We start from the raw sequence: 19,668 nt of genomic DNA on the forward strand, positions 1-19,668 counted from the left end.
CTTTCTCTCCCTCTACCATAATACTAGTGCTTGGAGCCTCCCAGTGAAATTGCTGGGAATCAGGTTCAGGTCAGATAAAAGGAACTATACTCAAGGAGTAATTCAGCTATGGGAACTGCTAGGATACATAGCCATGAGCACAGAGAGCTTTAAAGGGGGTTAGATTTGTGGAGGAGAGGCCCATCAATGGCTACTAGCCTTGGTGACTAAAGGAAGCCTCCATGTATAGAGGCAGTAGCAGGGGAGGGCTTCGGCCTCTGTGCTCTCCAGGGCTTCTGGTTGGCCACTGTGTGAGACAGGATAGTGGACTAGATGGTCCAGTGGTCAGACCCAGCAGGTGTGTCATGTTCTTATTCCCGTGTGGTGGTTCTCCAGAAGAGGGCGCTGTCGGCGAGAAGGCACTGAAGCCTCTGCTTAAGGGGGATACAAGGCGACCAATAAGGTTCCGCACAGCCCTATAACAGCTTCAGAGTTTGAGCTGGCGCCTCTCCATGATCACATTACCTCAAGTGAGGACTGCTGTGCTCTTGGCCTAGGCCATACCTGCTTGCTGAATCACCCACTTGATACAGGCCAAGACAACCAAGTAGAAAACTTTTGCCTTTAATAACGCATTCTGGCCTTAGTAACTACTACCAATCAGCAATGGAATTTCAATAAAAATGGGTTTGTAGATGATAATAGGGTATTTTCAGATTTAGAATAAAAACGAGTACCGTTGCCTTTAAAAATATGGGTAGGGAAAGCAAATAAAAGGGAAATGCATCCAGACAGCGGTGCCTTGATAAAAAATTGGGATAAATGCTATTTTCTACTTCTATAAAACACTCTTCACTATAATATATCATTATCTTCAAAAGAAAGCTAAGATTAATTGGACATTTAGGACTAAATGGGAAGACGATTCCATTAGAAGAATGGGAAGAATCATCGAGAAGAATAGAGTATCTTTGAATACAGATAAAAAGGAAAATTGCTTGAAGATGTTCTTTCACTAACATCTAACACCAGTTACTTTGGTTAAATATTCTGAACAATCAGATATTGAAAATGTGATAAGACAGAAAATTTGCTACATTTATGGTGGAATTGCGATTTAGTTAAGTTTTGGACTTTAGCAGAAGCTAGATGGCCGCCTGACAGCAATGCTGATTCTGTGAACCTGGGCAGATCATGAGAGGGAGGACAGGAAGGGTTACGTCGGTGCTTAGTTCTCATGGCCCCTTCTTACATGCCCAGGGTAAGGCCAATTGCCACTTTGGGGTCAGGAAGCAATTTTCCCCAGGCCAGTTTGGCTAGGGATCCTGGAAATGTTCTGCCATCTTCTGGGCATGGAGCAAGGGTCACTGGGTGTGTGAGTTGGGGGGGAGGTAGTTGTGAATTTCTTGCATTGTGCAGGGGGTTGGACTAGATGACCCTGGAAGTACCTACCAACTAATTGCCTCTTCTCTCTCCTCCTCTTCTGTATTTGACCAGTCTCTGTATCAGGCATCTGACGAAGAGAACTTGATTCTCGAAAGCTTATGCTACAATAAAACTGGTTAGTCTTAAAGGTGTTACTGGACTCTTTTTGATTTTGCTACCACAGACTAACATGGCTAACTCCTCTGCATTTATTAAATATCGGAATTGTCAGTATCCTAACAATAATGTGAAAGAGGAGATGTTGTGGTATATCTAAGATAGCTCAGTTAATATAATTATAGTTAGACAGTAAATTGATGTTAATTTTATGTTTATGTATATTCTGGCTATCTCACCAAACTTTAAAAAATAATTACTTACGGTCCTCTTATTTCATTGTGGTAATTAAGTTAGAAACTGTTTTCCAAAATTGATTAAGAAAGAGTGGGAGTTTAGTTAATTTTCTGTTACAGGATAAAAGGGCTTCTTTCAATTACACTAACATAGATTTGGAGATCTAAAAGCTACCACAAATGACTCAATCTGCTTTATTCCATTCCCTTGTTGTAGAATGTGTGTATGTAATTTTTTTAACTGAAAAAAGATTGCACACAAAAGAAAGGCTATTCACCAATGGATGAAGATATTCTATCCATGATATCCTATGCCGATACTATTTACAAGAGAGGCAAAATTTGGCTTCCATTGCTTTAAGCAAAATATACAGGACAAGAAATCAATTCAGGAGTTCATGAAAATGTTGTGATCCTGGCTAAGAAAAGCATCTGGGCTCTTTGTGCCATGAGAGATGATGGCCACTTGGAGGAAATGATGAATGGCAACTATGTTGCCCAGGTACCATCACCTGCATTTTTATTTTTGGAACTGCAAGTACATCACTTTGCAACCTCAAATTCTTCTTTGATTAAGTATCACAGGGAGAGCGCGCCCTGAAAGTCCTTCACATAAAACGTCATTTTTATATAGGGAGGGGTGACAAGAAGCAGAAATAACAGGTGCCTAAATGTTCCTTATTTGTCCTCTGACGCTAGCCATTCTTTTAAACGCTTCTTCCTCTCCAGATTTCCCCTTGCCTGCTGCCTCTTTTCTTGCTTTTTCTTCTTGAGTTCCTCTTTCTCTTTAACAACCTCGCTGGCACTACCTTTGTAGAAGACGTCCACTTTCTCCTGCAAGATTTCTCTGGCATGCTGGCGATTCAGCTCTACCGATCGTGTTTGATGGCACTGAGGGAAAAGAAAATTCATTTATTAAAAAGGCAGCAGCTAGGCCTGGCCTGGAGGTTGCATATATTACTGCAGATCTATCATGATTAGAAATATGAGATTATTATTGGCAAAAAACTTGCCCCAGACCTGAATGAAGAGGACAGATAAGAAGAGGCACACGGGAATGCAGGAGCCAGAGATACTGTAGGAGCCAAGCAGAGTGACAGGAGCTTAGGGGTGAAAGAAATCTTGTGGATACATGGAAGGCATGGGAAACAGAACATCTCTGCTTTCCATCACTATCGTGACTTTTCAGTTTCTTTGGGGGATGCAAGTCATAAGGAAAGCCAGAGGGGGTGTACAGTGCAGCAATAGCTAGATACTATGGAGTACTTCCTTTGATGTATGGCCATACTGTTGCACTCCATTAACTTCTTAAAGGTTCTATCTTCAGGTACTGAAATGTCTCCTTCACAAGGGGATGGACACCTGGCAACCTCGTAAAGACTGGGCTGCAATAGGTGCCTGAAGCTGCAGTGTTATAAAATAAGAGTTGCTGATGCAAAATCACCTGCAAAAATGTTCAGGAATCTGATGCCCAGATGGCCACAAGTATACATGTTAATTATTTGTGGCACAAAAGCTTCCTATCTGCTCACCTGGATGTGATTCTTATTCTCTGTTGGTGATCAAGAGGCTATTTCCGAACATGCATTGTGCTAAATATTGGCTTATATGAAGTAACCTACAACCATGCAAAAACCTATGGTTATAAATGCACAAATCACTGTGTCACCAAGTCAAAGAAGTCACCTTGACAACAATCCCAGAAGGAATGTGCTTCAGGACCACGCAGTTGCTAGTTTTATTTGTTGCCTGGCCTCCAGGGCCGGAGCCTCGCACAAACTGCTCTTCCAATTCAGCTTCGTTTAGAGGTAGCAGGTCATCAAAGCTCTTTTTTTCTGCCACAAGGGATAAAGGGCCAGACCACCGAGGCAACAGAAAACGGTGCTTTCCCCAAAGTGTGGGTGCCTGAGTGACACCACTTAGTTTAACCAATGAATGAGTAAAGTGCAGTAGACTTGAAGGAGGCATAGAAAACTGGAGACGAGGACTCGATACTGGAAAAGAAAGAAGGCAACAAAGATACTGATCAGGATTGTTCCATAGAAGCGGTTTACTGAGCCCGCGACTCTATTGCTTTCGTTTTAATTGTTTTTTATTATGTGTTGCTGTTGTTTTGGTTGGTTTTAAAATGTGATTTTATTATGTAAATTTAGCTGCCTCATGAGGGAAGAAAGGCAGGATATAAAATTCGATAAGAAATGTACAAAACGGAAATATTTATGCTGTTGGACAAGGAGGCAGGCCGACTTTCTTCGGCTGTTCTTGAGCAACGTGGAAGGCATGTCAGCTGTCTGCTTTTATTTATTTTTCTCAGTGTTACATGGTTGCATTCTGCTGTAGCAGGGGTGGATTTACTGTCTAAATTAACATATGGTGGTTTAAACCTACCCCAAGTCCCATCCATGACACAACCATTTCTACTGCTTTGTCTGCTTGTACTGCGTTGGGCCATGCCCATGTGATAGAAGATAAGAAGAGCCCTGCAGGATCAGACCAGTGGTCCACTTAGTCCAACATCCTCTCACATAGTGCTCGACCAGTTAGCATGAAGGACGACCAACGGCATAGAGGCCAAGGCCTTCCCAAATGTTGCCTCCTGGTACTGGTATGCACAGATTTTACTGCCTCTGGATATGGAGGTTCCCTTCAGTCACAAGGGCTAGTAGCCACTGATAGACTATCCTCCATGAATCTGTATAATCCCCTTTAAAACTCTCTATACCTGTGGCTTCCCTGACCTGGATAGCACAGGCAAGCCCAATCTCATCAGGTCTTGGAAGCTAAGCAGGGTCAGCCTTGGTTAGTAATTGGATGGGAGACCTCTAATGAAGACCAAGGTTGCAGAGGCAGGCAATGGCAAACCACCTGTTAATATCTTGCCATGAAAACTCCACCAGGGGTCGCCATAAGTCAATTATGACTTGAGGGCACTCCCCACCATGTCTGTAGCCAGCCTGCTCAGAAGCTAAGCCAGGTTAGCCCCTGGATAGTACTCAGATGGGAAGACCAGGTCTGCTATGCCGAAGAAGGCAATGAAAAATCATCTTGGTTCATGTCTTGCCTTGAAAACGCTAAGGAGTTGCCATAAATTGGCTGTGACAGCACTTTCCACTACCACTATGCCTGGGACTCTATCACTACATCCTCTGGCAATGAATTCCACACCTTAATTACCTGTTGTGTAAAGAACTATTTTCTTTTGTCGCTTCTGAATTTTCCCATCAGTTTCAATGGATGCTTCAAGTATTACAGGAGATTTAAGAGAATTATGGGAGAGAATGAAAACCTTCTATTTGTCTACCCTCTCTACCCCATGGCATAATTTTATAAACCTCTATCATGTCCTCCCTCCTTATTAGTCTCTTTTCTAAACAGAAAAGTCCCAGACTCTTCAGCAGTTCCTTATCTTGGATGCTGTCGTCTATACTTTTGCTTGCTCTGCAATGTCCTTTTTAAGATATGGTGACCTAAACTACACATAGTATTTGAAATGAGGCAGCACCATAGATCTATACAGCAGCGTTATAATATCTGAAAACTCCAAATAATATCATAAATTATTATCAGAATTATGAGATCTTAAAAATGCTTTCTGACTTCTGCACTCATAGGTAAAGTGTGGCTCCGAGGCCTAAACAATATTTTTTAAAGACCAAATGTGGTTTTTGAAAATCTCAATTACTTTCTCAGTTAACCATTCCAGAGTATTTCTATGTCCTCCAGTCTGTCCTTTTTGGTGACACCACGTTCAGGATCAAGAACATTTCTAATATTACTACTGGTATTAAGTTTAATACCAATACTTAACAGCAAAAACATGCTTTAAGCATTAATTTCTTTTTTAAGAGAGATTTCCACATGCTGGTTGTTCTTTGCTTATCTTGGCCCACCCTCTTACTTCATTCTGCAGTGAAGTCACAATCCACTGCTTGCAACATCAGTTACCAGGGAAATAAGTGAAACAGGAAAAAAGAAAGAAACTGTATCATGACTTCCACTGCAGGACCTGCTAGGAAAAGCTCAGCTCTGCAATTAAGCAGCAGATCAAATGCAGTCTGGCAACTATTCATCATGGTAAGAAAGAGTTACACAAACATTGGAAGTTCTTTTCCTCTAGTGCCAGGGTTATCCAACTGGGATACAAGTTCTTATAAAAAAGTACAGGCAGATGCAAGGGGAGAGAAAGATCCATCTTGCCTTCTATCAACTATTTACAATCTCCCCGTCAGCGTATAATCTGAGTGGATGCATCTCCCATTGGTTATAACCCAGTTTTCATGGCTGAACAATAAGACAGTTGTCATTTTGGGGTTCTTTGCTCATTTTCTGTCTAAAGATAAAAATCAGACAGAACTCCCTGGGTTTTGCACTTGGCTATGAGTGTGTGAAAGGCAGTCAGCTCTGACTCTGGGTGAGAGGTGGGGAAGTCACCAGGTTAGCTGTTCAGATGTACGGCAGTAAAGTATAACCATACAACAGGGAAAAACCTGACAACCACAAATAATGAAAATTACAAAATCTATTTGAAAAGATACAAACATACACCAGCATATAATTGAACACTCACAAGAATACATGAATGGAAAAAATACATGAGACCTGAATAATCATTAAAAACTGGCCACGATTTAAAAAGCTTGAGCTCTAATGAATAACGTATATGATGGTGTCTAACAATGCATTTTGCATTATTATTCTTCAGATACATAAGTATTGTTCTCTTCAGAAATGTGGAATATGCTTTTTGCACATAAAGTCACCACTAAACTACAAAGCTGAAATTCACCCATTACTTTCCCTTAGGTGCATGGCATACAAAGACTGCCTGTGCAGTGCTGAAGTTCCTGAACATCTATCTCCCATTTTGTTATATTGTTATGTTCAGGGTTTTTTTTCTGGGAAAAGAGGTGGTGGAACTCTCAAGAGGGAAATGAGGAAGAAACATACGGGATTCTTTAAAATAATATTATTTTCATGCACTATTGCCCAGTATTTTCAAGAGGTGCTGCGTTCCTGCTGAAAAAAAGCCCTGGTTATGTTTATACTGAGTTGCAGAACTCTCTAATCAGCTCCTGTTTACATAAATTTAAGTGTTACTGTGATGACCAATTAGTTTTATATCTTTTATCTGACTGGAACCCTTACCTAGCAACTTGATTAGTAAGGTATCTTCTAGCTGCTGTAAGACTACATGAGTTGACAGTGCATTAAAGTTTATGGTAGGGTATGAGCTTTTGTGAGTCACAGCTCACTTCTTCAGGAAAACTCATACCTTACCACAAATTTTTAGTCTTATAAGTGATACTAGACACTTGCTCTTTTCTACTGTGAATGATCCTAGATAACCTTTTTTTTGTTCCTCTTAAAAGTTTGATGTAGTGGTTAAGAGTGGCAGGACTCTAATCAGGAGAGCAGGGTTTGATTCCCCACTCCTCCGCTTGAAGCCAGCTGGGTGACCTTGGGTCAGTCACAGCTCTCTCAGGCCCACCCACCTCACATGGTGTTTGTTGTGGGAATAATAGTAACACACTTTGTAAACTGCTCTAAGTGGGTGTTAAGTTGTCCTGAAGGGCGGTGTATAAATCAATTGTTATTATTATTAGTGCTACTCTTGATGCTGTGCTATTTAGTTCAGTAGTAATTGGATTTTTCTAAAAATTATTGGTTGCAACCAAAGCCTAATAAAAGCACTATTCTTGATAAAGGCATTACCTATTCTTGATGCTGTGCTACTTCTTTTAAAAAAAATATTTATTGTAACTAATACATAGTAAAGGTTTTGCTTGCTTGCTATAGACTCCCAGAGCTGGGGGAGCGGGAAGAAAGCCGGACTCCTGTCCTGAGTGGGGAAGGAGCAGAATTTCTGGGTTTGGGCCTGGAGAGGAGCGAAAAGTAGCAGGACTTCTGGGTCCTGGGGGGACGCCTGGGCTTTGGGAAGAAGAAGGCTATAAGTTCTTGCTGAGGGCAGATGGGCCTGCTGCCTTGGATAGGAGAGCGAGCCTCCTGGGGCTTGTCTATTGCAATTAATGGATGACCATATTAACGTCCACTGTGTAATCCTCCTTGAGTTTCAGTGAGAAAGGAGGACTATAAATAACACTGATAAACTGAAGTATTTTCCTGACTAGCAAATGTCCGCTTTCTAGCTGAGGGGAGCCGGTAACAGGAGCGGCTTCGTTACCTCCCGCTTCCCACCTGCCGCTCCGGTCAGCCGCCCTTACCTCCCAGGAAAGCTGGCTGTGCCACACAAGACCGCACTAGGCCTTATCGACGACAATCGCGCGCCTGCGCTAATCAAACAGGAGCGCCCCCAGACTCTAAAGGGAGGGCCGCCCACTGGCCAATCGCAGAGCTAGGGCTCCTTACGCAACAGCCGTGCTCGCGTTCCAGCCAGCCGTGTCGGAGGCGCGAGCCCAAACGGTCCAATGGGCTGGCAGCCTTCCTCAGCCCCCGTCCCGGATAGCCAATCGCGTCGCAAGCCTGTCCTCACCGCGAGGCACTCAGCAGCCAATCAGCCGTTGGGGCGATGCCGCCTCGCGAGCTTTGGCCTCTGCCAGAAAGCCTTCGAATCTCAACCGCCAATCTGGTGAGAGTGGGGGGAGGAGGATGGGGCCTGTGTCGATCCAGGCCATTGACAGTTGAAGCAAAGAGGGAGGGCGGAAAACATCAACTGGAAAGCCCCGCCCCCGCCTCGCTCGGAATCGCAAGCCGAAATGCAGGTAAGGGCCCGGAAGTGCGGCGGTTGCTGCGTCGAGAGGGGGTTCGGCGCTTTCGCTCCTGGTCAGTCAAACAGGCGAGTGACATTTCCGGTAGCCAATCAGCTTCCGGCTAAGTTGTCAACAATTCAAAAATGACAGGAAGAGCAGTCCAATAAGGAGAGAGGAGGGGTGGGGCTTGATAACGAGGGAATGGGCAAGGGGGGAGGGGAAAACCTTAAAGTGGGGGGTTTAAAGGCAATAGGAATAAAGTTGGTTTATTTAATGGGGGGGGGGGGGAGAGAAGCTGGGGAGGGTTGTAAGGCTGTAAAGTCTGGAGGAGGAGAGTCCCAGTGACTGGGAAACTGTAAATGACAAGCTCTGTCCAAAGGCAAGAAAAGGAGAATTGGGTTAAGAGGGAAAAATAATAATCTTTGATAGTTGTGTAGAGCTTTCTGTAGCCAGAGGGGTCCTTTTCCTTGCACTGTCAACGCAACTTTTACAACAGCAGCCCTGTAAGGTAGGCCAGTACTGTTATTTGCCATTTTATAGGCAGGGGGATGGCTTGCCTGAGACCAATTAAATGAATTTATTTATGGAAGAATATCACGGAGAATTTTTTAAACTGGTATTTTGGCTCTGAAAGGTTAGGGAATATTTGATGGAGGGTTTTCTGAGGGGGAACGTTGAAAGAATTTTCCACAGTCTTCACATGTTACCTTAGAACAGTTCTGTGAAGTAGGTCAGGGTCTTTATCCCAGTGTTGCATATGGGAGTTTGACTTATTTGTTCATTCACTTTATTTTCACCTGCCTTTCTCCACAATAAGTATCCAAAACAGTTTTCATCTGTCTCTACAGCAGTCTTTTCCAGTCTGTCTTCACAACAACCCTGTAAGGTAAGTGAGGCTGAGGTCATGAGGCTGAGTGGGGATTTGAACCTAGGTCTCCCGGATCCGTGTCAGACACTTTGTTTGAACCACAGTGGCTTTTGTAAGGCTGTAAATTTAGTTCATGGCTGAGGTGAGATTTTCTTATTCTCATTCTGAAGATACAGTATCATTTTATGCCTGCAAATATGGAAGTAAGCCCTACTGAGTTTGACGGGAGTTGCATCTGGTTAACTGCTGGGTATTGCAGCCTCAGACTCCTAGTTGTTTTGCTTCCTAACTTTAAAGTCTTAAAAAAACCCAAATCCTTTTGTGTCTTTAACAGCATTTTCTTAGGCAGCAATTACACAGGTGAAGTTTTTCCAATCACTTTTTTTTTATATGCTAGAAGAAAAATGGCTCCAGCTATTTTTGTATCAGGCTATTGCTAGTATTAGGAGAAGACCAGTAAAAAACCCCTTCCTAATATAGAGGGCATGCCCCTGCTTTAAGAGGTCAGAACGGGTTATGTTTTCTTCCTCTTTCTCTTCACAGGGATTATGAACAATATTAGGAGTTTCTTGATTAAGCATTTTAAAACATCACTGCTTTCGCTTGATAATTGTTGAGAGAGTCTGTTTATAGATGACAACACTGCGGTGGGTTTGTCAGGCACAATTTGGCCCTAGCCTTGGATAAATCAGCCGAACAATTTCTTGCATACATAGCTATATTTTATTTTGTTTTGCTTGTTATAGATCATAGACTCTACATCATAGACTTTTTCAGATAACATTTGTTTTTATAATCTTACCTAAATCCCTATTGATTGTTGTTTGTGTTGCAGCCAGTTGTAGAAACTGTCCAACAATGACTTGGTGATTTGTTATCTGTCCTGTACAGCTTGGCTGTGGGCATATGTGTATTTGAAGTATAGTTTCAAAAGCCTTTGACATGACAGGAAGCAGGAAAGCATAGTTAAATTTGTTATAGTTAAATTTTCGTCAAGGATCTTCCTGCGGCTTCTTACCTAGCTGTTTTCCTTTTCAGCGGGTACATATGCTTTTATATTTCACTTTTTTGTAAGGCTTAACTATATCTTTTTTATTTACATTTGTCTGGGAAAGAATGATAAATGTTTCTGCTGGGAAATGCTGTGTTAAAAGTAGGCTGAGAAAAAACCTAAAGATGTAATACAAATAATTCATGTGCAAGAAACTGGAAGGGGAAAGTAGGTCAGACATAATGTACTATAAAATTGGTAACTTCTGCTCCCCCCCCTTTGATTATGATGTGGGAGAGAGAAGGGCCCCTGGATCGGTTGTAGAACTCACAGAAGGCTTCAGGTTCCGTCTCTGATATCTCCTGGGTTTTGTTTAGCAATCTAAAGTGGCAAGTATTGTGAAGGATTCTGCCTGAGAGAGTCGTTGCCAGACAGAGGAGAAAATACTGACCTAGATGGGCCAATTGTTTGATGTGACACGAGGCGGCTTCACATGTTCATGTGGAGTTCCTGTGTAAAACGATGGAAACGGACTATTAACCCTCTTTCCTGGTTTTCCTGTTGCGTGTGTGTGTATGCATTTATATATTTTTATTGAATTATTTAATGTATTATTTTAAAAGCTCTTTTAATCTTAAAATGCTTTAATTTTCTATGTTCACTGCCTTGGGGACCCTATTTGGGTGGGAAGGTAGCATTAAAATGTTCTAAACAGCAAATGGCCTGTAGATTTCAGATATTCACCTAAATCTGGCAGTCTAACTCGGAAGCTATTGTAACATGCTTTATATGGGACTGCTTTGGAAAGGCTCTCAAACACTTATTTTAATCCAAAATGTGGTTATTTTCAGGACTATTCCAGGATTGTATTGCACAAGTTTTATTGAACTCCATTGGCAGCCAGATTGTTTATGAGAACAATTCATATTGTTGTATTTACCTTTAAAGCATTAAATGGTTTGGGATCGGAGAGCCAGTTTGGTGTAGTGGTTAAGAGCGCGGGAACGGGGTTTGATTCTTCACTCCTCCGCTTGAAGCCAGCTGGGTGACCTTGGGTCAGTCACAGCTCTCTGGAGCTCTCTCAGCCCCACCCACCTCACAGGGTGTTTTGTTGTGGGGATAATATTAACATACTTTGTAAACCACTCTGAGTGGGTGTTAAGTCATCCTGACGAGTGGTATATAAATGGAATGTTGTTGTTGTTACCTGCCTTCTGCAGTAGCAGCCTCCTTGGACACTGAAGTCATCTGGTGAGGCATCTTTTTGAGTTCCACCATTGTTGGAAGTTCGACATGCAGTAACAGACAGCAGGGCCTTTATAATCAAAAGGCTACAGAATGTCCTGTCCTGTGAAACACAACTGACACGTTCCTTTGTAATTTTTCAGTGTAGTAAAAACCTGTCCCCCCCCCCCCCCCGCACGTTTTGGGTTAACTTAAGGCTGTCTTTACTGGAACGTTCCTGTGTAATTCTTTTTCTAATGTTGGCTGAAACTGTTCTAATAAAATGTAGAGGCATCATCTCTTACTGCTAAACTGTTGTTATCTGTGTTGTAGTTCTCTGTTTTTACTGTGATACTGTGTTTTTTGTTGTGAGTTTTGTTTTTTCCAACCAGCTTTGGGAGCATTTATGCCAAAAAGTGGGATAATTTTTAAAACTAAAATAATGTTTTAAAGTTAATGTACAGAAACTGCCCATAGATGATGAAACAGGATGGTTAATTGGGTTTTATTTGAAACAGTGAATCTGAGTTACCTGTTTGGAATCTGTTTCACTTTTTGTGTATGTGTGTTTGTTTGTTTCTTCCTAGAAGGATAACCACGTTCTTTGCAAGCATGAGATATGGAAAATTTGGGCTTGGTGAAAATTGAACAAGACGCTTCTTCTGTGGACACCAGTAGCATAGATGCTCACAACTCTGCGGACTGTGATTTGAGTAATAGCAGGTAAACGGTGATGAGCGCACAGGCTGTTCTTTGTAATAAATAGAAAGCCTAGCGTTCTTGAGTAAGCCAATAAAAAATATTTTTTTACTTTCCAAGTGTAACTTTGCACATAGCCACCGAGATAGTGTGATTAGGATTGTGGCCAAGAAAACAATGTTATTTTTTGTTTGATTATAGCACGTTTGCTTTAAAAGCATGTTGTCCTGTATATCTCTTCTGGTGGCTGTGTATTTTTTTACTTTAAATGGAGCTGATAAGCATTCTGGTTCTACAAATAGGTAGCAGTATGTCTCAGAGGCAGTTCTAGCCTTTTAGCCAACGTGAGTATGTTAAATAATAAAAACGTTATATGACAGTTTAATTTTCAGCCCCTATTCTAGTTGGGAAATGTGAATATTTGTGGATTCTGTCCTCGTTCCCCATTTTTAGCAGACAAAGTGAAGGAGGAAGAAGGAAAATTAGGTTGTACGGAGAGCCATAAAGTGCAATACCAAGCAGAATTACGTCCATCTGTTAAAGTCAGTGGGCTTTGAAGGGTGTAATTCTGGTTAGGATTACAGTGGTAGTTGTAGGGCTGCCTTATGCTGCCTCCTAACTAGAAGAAAGTTGAAGAGTATGAAAGGGAAACTGCAACTGGCGCAGACTCTGAAATCAATATACTTCCCTGATACTTGGGTCTCTGGAGATTGGCTATTATGCACGTCATATCACTTACTGACTACTTTCTTTATTTTAAAAAAGGACACCGGTACTAATGGATATTAGTTGCACTGTAATAATTTTTCATGAGCCTTGCCTCATTCCCATTGGCAAGGCTGGGTTAAACAGTTTGCATCTTAATATCTTTGTAATCCTTTAGCCCCTTTATGGGTTACAACAAGTCTATTCTATTTTGCTTTCAGCCCAAAGATGTTTAGAAATGAAGAATTCAGTGCCAAAGATGTTCCTTTTCCTCACTTCCCTGTTTTGTTTGACATTTGGCTCAATAAATAATTCATGTACTTTTTTTTTTCTTGAACAGAAGCAGTCCCTCGCTTACCCCAAATGGCGTCTCCAGTTTCTCAGGGAAAGCCAGTCCTGCCATAATACCTGGCAAGGTTGATCTGCTGCCCTCCTTTACGCAAGACATTCGAAGGAGTGGTGACTCTGAAATACTGAAGAACTGTGAGGTATGTAATCTTTGCTTTAAAAAAATCAGATTTTAGTATGATAACCTTAATAAAGCCTCACATTATAAATATTATACCGAAGTCTAAGCAGGCACCTGGTGGGTTCAGTGTCTGGAAAGAATATAGTTTTTTTATTAAAAAAAATCCCATTGCACTGTGCTTATGTAACATGATGTTTTTATGCAGCCATACAAAGCTGCCTTATGCTAGTCAGAGCATTGGTCCAAACCTGTCTCCTCTGATGGGTGGTGGTTTTTTGCAGCCCTGGGCAGATAGTTTTCCTCAGCTATTGTTACGAGAGATCCAGGAAGAGAACTTGAGACCTGAGTTTCAGCACAGGTCAACAAGTTCCAGCAGGTCCAAACAGCTTGAAATCTAGAATATCATGCAGCCCAACAATCCAGTATCATCTGGCCCAGCTTCCATAGTGAATACAAGCTATACTGGCAACATCTGGCAGTTGTAGCGGCACTGTAGGTTATTTCATGGCTGCAAAGGATGAAGTAGAACATGCATTTCTTCCATATCTTATGATATTTATCTTACGATATTCATGTACCAAATTTGTAAGATTACATGAAAATACTTTTAGACTTTGTCAAGCCCTTGATCTTTCAAAGTCAGTGTTGTCTAAGCTGACTGGCAACTGCTGTCCAAGGCTTCAAGGTTTCTTTTGCATTCTCTATTACCTGATCACCTTGAACTGAAGATGCAAGGGATTAAATCTGGGACCTGCATGCAAAGAAGATACTTAATAATAATTTAAAAAAACATTTGATTTATATACCGCCCTTCAGGATGACTTAACACCCACTCAGAGCAGTTTACAAAGTATGCTATTATCCCCACAACAAAACACCCTGTGAGGTGGGTAGGGCTGAGAGAGCTCCTAGAAGCTGTGAGTGACCCAAAGTCACCCAGCTGGCTTCAAGTGGAGGAGTGGGGAATCAAACCTGGTTCTCCAGATTAGAGTCCCACGCTCTTAACCATTACACCAAACTGGCTTTGTCACTGATCCTCAGCCCCACTCTCATGATTTGGCTTATAGTGGAATAACCAGGCATTGAAGTTTGCAATATGAAGACTTCAGTATGAAAATGCAAAAATTAAAAACAATGGGAGAAATTAAGTAACAATTTGTGTTTATCACATTGTCATGTTATATGAGGGGTTCTTAAACAAGGGGTGTCCTTGTTATCAGATTAGTCCACTAGACAGCAGGGATATTTGCTTTCCCATATCTAAGACAAATTACACTAGATACAGATTTTTTTGATCTTTTCCAAATAAACTTTTTTTTTAATAGACCAGGTGGTTACATTTCTTCAGACTGGTGGAAAAGCAATGCCAAGAACAGATAGTTGCCCAGCAGAAACACTTTTATCAACAAATCCATGTAAGTATTTTTATGTACTTATTTGTTTTGTCTTTTCATTGATGCATTGGTTTAAAAAGTGCAACGCACACCTGGATTAGCTGTTGGAAATATGACATCTTCTTCCTGTCCTTACTCCTAATACATCTGATGCATGACATGGTTTCTAAGTTTGTTGTGTGTGTCTGCCATTGTAGGATACATATGTGTGAGAAAGTAGTTTTTATTCCACTAAAGTATTGCGTTCTTGTGGTGTAGAATGCTAAATGACCTGTACTCTGTTTTTTAAAGCAGTGAGGCAGCAGTCCACCTGTTCAAGTGCTTCCCTGGGGTCTCAGGGCATCTCAGTTCGCCCTGTGGACATATGCAGTTCTTCACTTTCATGTTACTTTTTCATTAGTTTGCACGGTGTGCAGGAGGTTATTAGTTGTGTAAAAGGAGGTTACTAGGAGGTTACTAGTTGTGTAAAATGTTGTGTATTGCAATTCATTCCATTATTCAGATGCTCAATAACATAACCGTAACACTTTCAAAGAGATAAAATCTTTGCTGATATTTTGGTTTTGCATTTGCTGTATAGAAAGACGAAATACATACTACTGACAAATTGTAAGATAAAATATTTCCCCGATATTTACTATTTCTGCTCTCTGTGCTCTTTCTCATCTTGACATCCCATAGCAGCAGCAGAGTTTTGCAACAGCAGACCGATAGTAATTGGGGAGGATTAACTGACCCTTTACACTGGCGCAAGGGCTTGGAGAAATGCCTTCTTGGAATCTACAGGATTATGAAGTCCTAGCCCAAGAACAGTGGCATGACTCCAGTTTCAAGTACACCTGCAGCAGTATAGAACAATGTGGAGCTTAGCAGCTGCCATTGTCCTGATCCCAGGAAAAGTATTTCGATTCCGAGGTGTTAGTTTCAAATGCTTGGACTCCAGCTTTCCCCCAGCCTTGTAGACAGACACATTACAAATTCCTCTACATAAGCATCGAACTGTTTTGAAGCTTTGGTTCTTTCCTGTTATGATTGTCAACTGAGTTATTTTATGCTCGACACCGGATTTTATTTTTGGAACTTCATCTTATTTTACAATAAAACCACAATATGGGTATTTTTATGTGTGCAAATATGTATTTGATGCATTTGACAGTAGATTTGGTACATTTAATATTTACATCCTTTTGGTTATTGTTTTTCCCTTCCCTTTCTTGTCCCTGCGCTAATTGCTGAAAGTGAAACAAATGCTAAGAGGTACTGTTATTTTCTTCTCTCCCCCCTTTCCTATTTTCTCCCTGGTTACTATCTTCCTGTCTCACACCTCTTTCACCCATGGTTTTCTTTGTGTGTAAACTTCCATGGTCATGTATCGGTATGAAGAGGCTTAACTCATTGAGTGACTCATTGCCACAGTTGCATGTTGATAGGATTAACATTTTCAGAATTAACCCTGTGGAAGGTCTGCCGTCGCCTTATTCAGATTTGGCTTTTGTTGTACAAGTTATGGTTCTCATGCGTAATCCTGAAAAGAGCTAGTTATATCTGATCAGCATTCCTTGGGATCAGAGCCTGGTTCTGTATCGGCAGCTTTTTTGAAGTTAGACTATTTCTAATTATCTGTGGCTTTGGGGAAGAAAAAAACTTTGGGGAAGCACTAACATGGTTAGTATTGTTTCTGCTGTATGTTGATTGGGCCGAAGGTTAGATGCTTGTGTTTGTTCTTTGCTAATTCCACTGAAGCTGGAGAGGAGATTGCTTTTTAGACCAGTGATTCACAGGATTGTAGAAAGGAAGAAAATAATGTGATCATAAAATTTTCATATTTAAACTGCCTCCTTGATTGCTTAACCTAATAACTCATTGAAAAAAACACACACAGCCACATTTATTTCTAAGAATGAAACCTTTTTTCTGTATGTCTGAAGCCTGCAAACCTAAACAAATCTGCTAGGGTGTCTGTTATGACCCCTTTCTTTCTCTTGGGTAGATTTGGTCTTTAAGCCTTTTATTCTTGCCCCCTCTTGGTAGATTGCTGCCACCAGGAATTAAATTCCAGAATAACTTAAATTTCTCCTTTTAGTAACGTGCCCAAGGGTCAGGCTTTTCGTGGTACGAAGTGGCTTTGAGGAAAGGAATAGGAAATAGAAATAACTCTGGGATTAAAAAAAATAAACTTTTATTTTTATAAGAAGCGTATCAGTTTCGTATTATTTCTAAAACTTGATGGTTTCCAAAGAGTAGTTCTCAATTCCTAAAGTTACTTTACTTCAACCCAGTCACACAGATCTCCTCTCAAGCGTCACACACAGCTTGCCTGCTTTTTATATTAATCTCTCTCTCAATTACAAGCAAAACCTTTTCTCAGGTGCACACACAGTTTGCCTGCTTTTCCATGACTGAATGTTCTTTCACAAACACACAGTGCAGTTTTCCAGATAGGTCATATTTCTCTCAGAAATGCTGAAAACTACTAAGGCTGCACACAGCTTGCCTCCCTTGCCCTGACTAAATGTTTTCTCTGCACTCAGCATCTGAAACAGCAGTTTACTCCTCCCACACTCTATCATCAAGCAATCATATCCCTCTCTTTCACTGCCACTCTTCATCTATGCCACACCAAGCATTTTAAGACACGCACGCGTTTATTTAAAATCATTACAGTGTCAATCCCACTGAACTCTGTGGAACTTAATTCTGAATAACCATATTTAGAGTTGCAGAGTACATATAACAACCAAATTCTATTTCTGAACAAAACCAATTTGGTTTAAACCAGTGAACCCAACCAAAGTCTTGTATATCCTTGTGCCATCACTTCTTCCAAGATGGGCTGGGTTTCAAGGAGGTAGAGGCAACTGGGCAGGTAAATAGTGGAGAAAGGGACATTAGTTGTAGATTTGGATATGTGCAAGTTTGTGCCAGGGTTGTGTGGATGTTAGGCAGCTCAAAATGAGATTTTTTTGTGTCCCTCAACATTTGTGGCATGGCTAGGACCAAGTGTCACACTGAAAAAGCTGGGCTGGTGCCATTCTGTATGGTCACCTTTACAAGGCAAGTAGCCATTCATTCTGGGCAAGTCGCTTGCTTGACCAGTTTGGTGCTCAGGTTGCCTTGTTTTGTTCACTTGTTATGTTTGGAATAGCGAGTGGATTTTTTTGCTTTAATATAGCCTTAACTAAGCCACACTGAATGCGCACTCATGTGTTTTAATGGCAAAAGTGGAGCAACTCTCTGGTATTCATTTGTCGCATAACACATTTTTGCATGTTATGTCTCTGTGTTGAAAAGTCTTGCAGGAGTTACAGTTAAAAATAATGAAAATTCACTATTCTTGTGCAAATTCCATAATACTACTTCTGTATTTTAATCTGCTCCTGCTTTACTTTGTAGCATATACAGAATGAAATCAGACACTTGGTGAAACTGCAAAACCAGAATGTGTGTTCGTGCACTGAGCAAAGCTCTCCCGCCAAGCGTGCAAGCCATTCTTTTTCACTAAAAAAACAGATGGGGCTGCAGTCTGAGACCTTTGAAGAAAATGAGCTCTTTGTCCATCAACTTAAAGCTAATGAAGCCGAGAGTCAACTGGAAGCTTCGCCTGTGCAGCAGGAGTGTCTTGAGAACAGTGTTTCGATGAGCAGTGGTTATGGCACCTGTTCCGCAACAGAACTGAGTACTCACAAGTCTAAAGACATTCATGCGTGCATGGAAAATACAGGGGAGATCACCAAAGGACAACATAGTGCAGCATCAACACGGACGACCTTAGTTACAGCTGTTGTTCAGAATAAAAAAGAGTTTACACACACAGCTGTAGAACATGACTTACCACAGAAGAATCTCATTTTTCCTTCTGAGTCTGAGCATAAGAGTACTGAAGGTCAATGTGGAAGAACAGGCTGGTAAGTGACCAACTTGAGAGTCATAAGGCTTATCTCCAAGTTATTAAGCTTGGTATGTTAGGCTGTTGCTTTGGTCATCTGAATTTGGAGAAGGGTGGGGGTTAGGACAGGCATTTTATTTTGAGGAGTGATGATACTTGCCTCATTCTCGGTCAGGGATCTCCAAACTTTTTGAACCTGTGGACCTTTTGGAATTTTTAGAAGTGGCAGTGAGCACAAACCCAAAGTTTAGAGCCAAACACAATAGATCCATCCTTGCTTGGCAAAAGAATCGCAGAAGGGGAATAAAAAGAAATAATGGAAACCCCGGGGGGGGGCATGAAAGGGAATGGAACCGGAAAACTGGGTACTCACTGCTTACCAGTCCTCATCATCCTCCAGTGGCTGAGGCTGCTATTGCAGCCATGGAAAACCTTTTCATTTGAATAAGAGCAGCCAGTAACAAGTCCTTTTAAACATTGGCCCTACCCACTTTCCGAAAAGCTTGGTGGGTGCCAGGGGAAGTACTGAAGGGTGCCACCTGTTCTAAGTGACTGTGACAGTATGCAATCCAAGGCAGAGTAATTCTTCCTGCGCTTACTGATTTCAGTGGGGTTTGGCAGGAGCAACTCTGCTCAGGGCTGCCCTGCTAATACCATCAGTCTAGTGTTAGTGATGCTGAACAGCAGACCCGAGAGAAGAATTTGAGCGGAGCACTGGATGGAAGTGCTTATCAGCTCTCAGAGAGGGTTTGAAGTTGAAAGAGGAGTGAACATACGCAGCAGAATCTCAGTCTGTTCCGAAAGGAGGAGATGATTGGAGCCTAGATAGGCGAAGATGTGATGTTTTTGGAAAACTATGAAGGATGTCGAGAAAACGGATTGATGGGTTTTTTCTCTTTTTCTCCCACGTCTCTAGAACTTGGGCTCACCCAATGAAAGTGGCATTAAAAAAGACAGTATGCTTTGCA

At 41.4% G+C, this 19,668-nt stretch overlaps 2 protein-coding genes across 7 annotated transcripts in view; one reads left to right on the top strand and one right to left on the bottom strand.

Annotated features, from left to right (window-relative positions):
* Positions 1–2,260: 2,260 nt before the first annotated feature.
* MTRFR (mitochondrial translation release factor in rescue) lies at positions 2,261–8,057 on the bottom strand. Its single transcript, XM_054996767.1, has 3 exons — positions 7,979–8,057; positions 3,444–3,751; positions 2,261–2,648 (listed from the first exon to the last, which is right to left on the bottom strand). The coding sequence occupies exons 2-3, from the start codon at positions 3,723–3,725 to the stop codon at positions 2,436–2,438; spliced, it is 495 nt and encodes a 164-aa protein (XP_054852742.1). The 5' UTR covers positions 3,726–3,751; positions 7,979–8,057; the 3' UTR covers positions 2,261–2,435.
* Positions 8,058–8,366: 309 nt separating this feature from the next.
* The window catches only part of MPHOSPH9 (M-phase phosphoprotein 9), a 43,246-nt gene continuing 31,944 nt past the window's right edge, over positions 8,367–19,668 (top strand). For 2 of the 6 annotated variants that reach the window (XM_054996964.1, XM_054996969.1), the window contains exons 1-6: positions 8,367–8,476; positions 9,313–9,350; positions 12,135–12,270; positions 13,292–13,439; positions 14,746–14,835; positions 18,208–18,719. In XM_054996964.1, the coding sequence (XP_054852939.1) occupies positions 12,167–12,270; positions 13,292–13,439; positions 14,746–14,835; positions 18,208–18,719 (854 nt within the window). In that variant the 5' untranslated portion in view covers positions 8,367–8,476; positions 9,313–9,350; positions 12,135–12,166. Of the gene's footprint in view, positions 8,477–8,865; positions 8,973–9,312; positions 9,351–12,134; positions 12,271–13,291; positions 13,440–14,745; positions 14,836–18,207; positions 18,720–19,668 lie in introns of those variants that run through there. The other 4 variants (XM_054996967.1, XM_054996966.1, XM_054996968.1 and 1 more) reach the window with 4 other exon arrangements.

The sequence above is a fragment of the Eublepharis macularius genome, chromosome 13, assembly GCF_028583425.1.
Source record: "Eublepharis macularius isolate TG4126 chromosome 13, MPM_Emac_v1.0, whole genome shotgun sequence".
In the NCBI taxonomy this organism is placed as follows: Eukaryota; Metazoa; Chordata; class Lepidosauria; order Squamata; family Eublepharidae; genus Eublepharis; species Eublepharis macularius.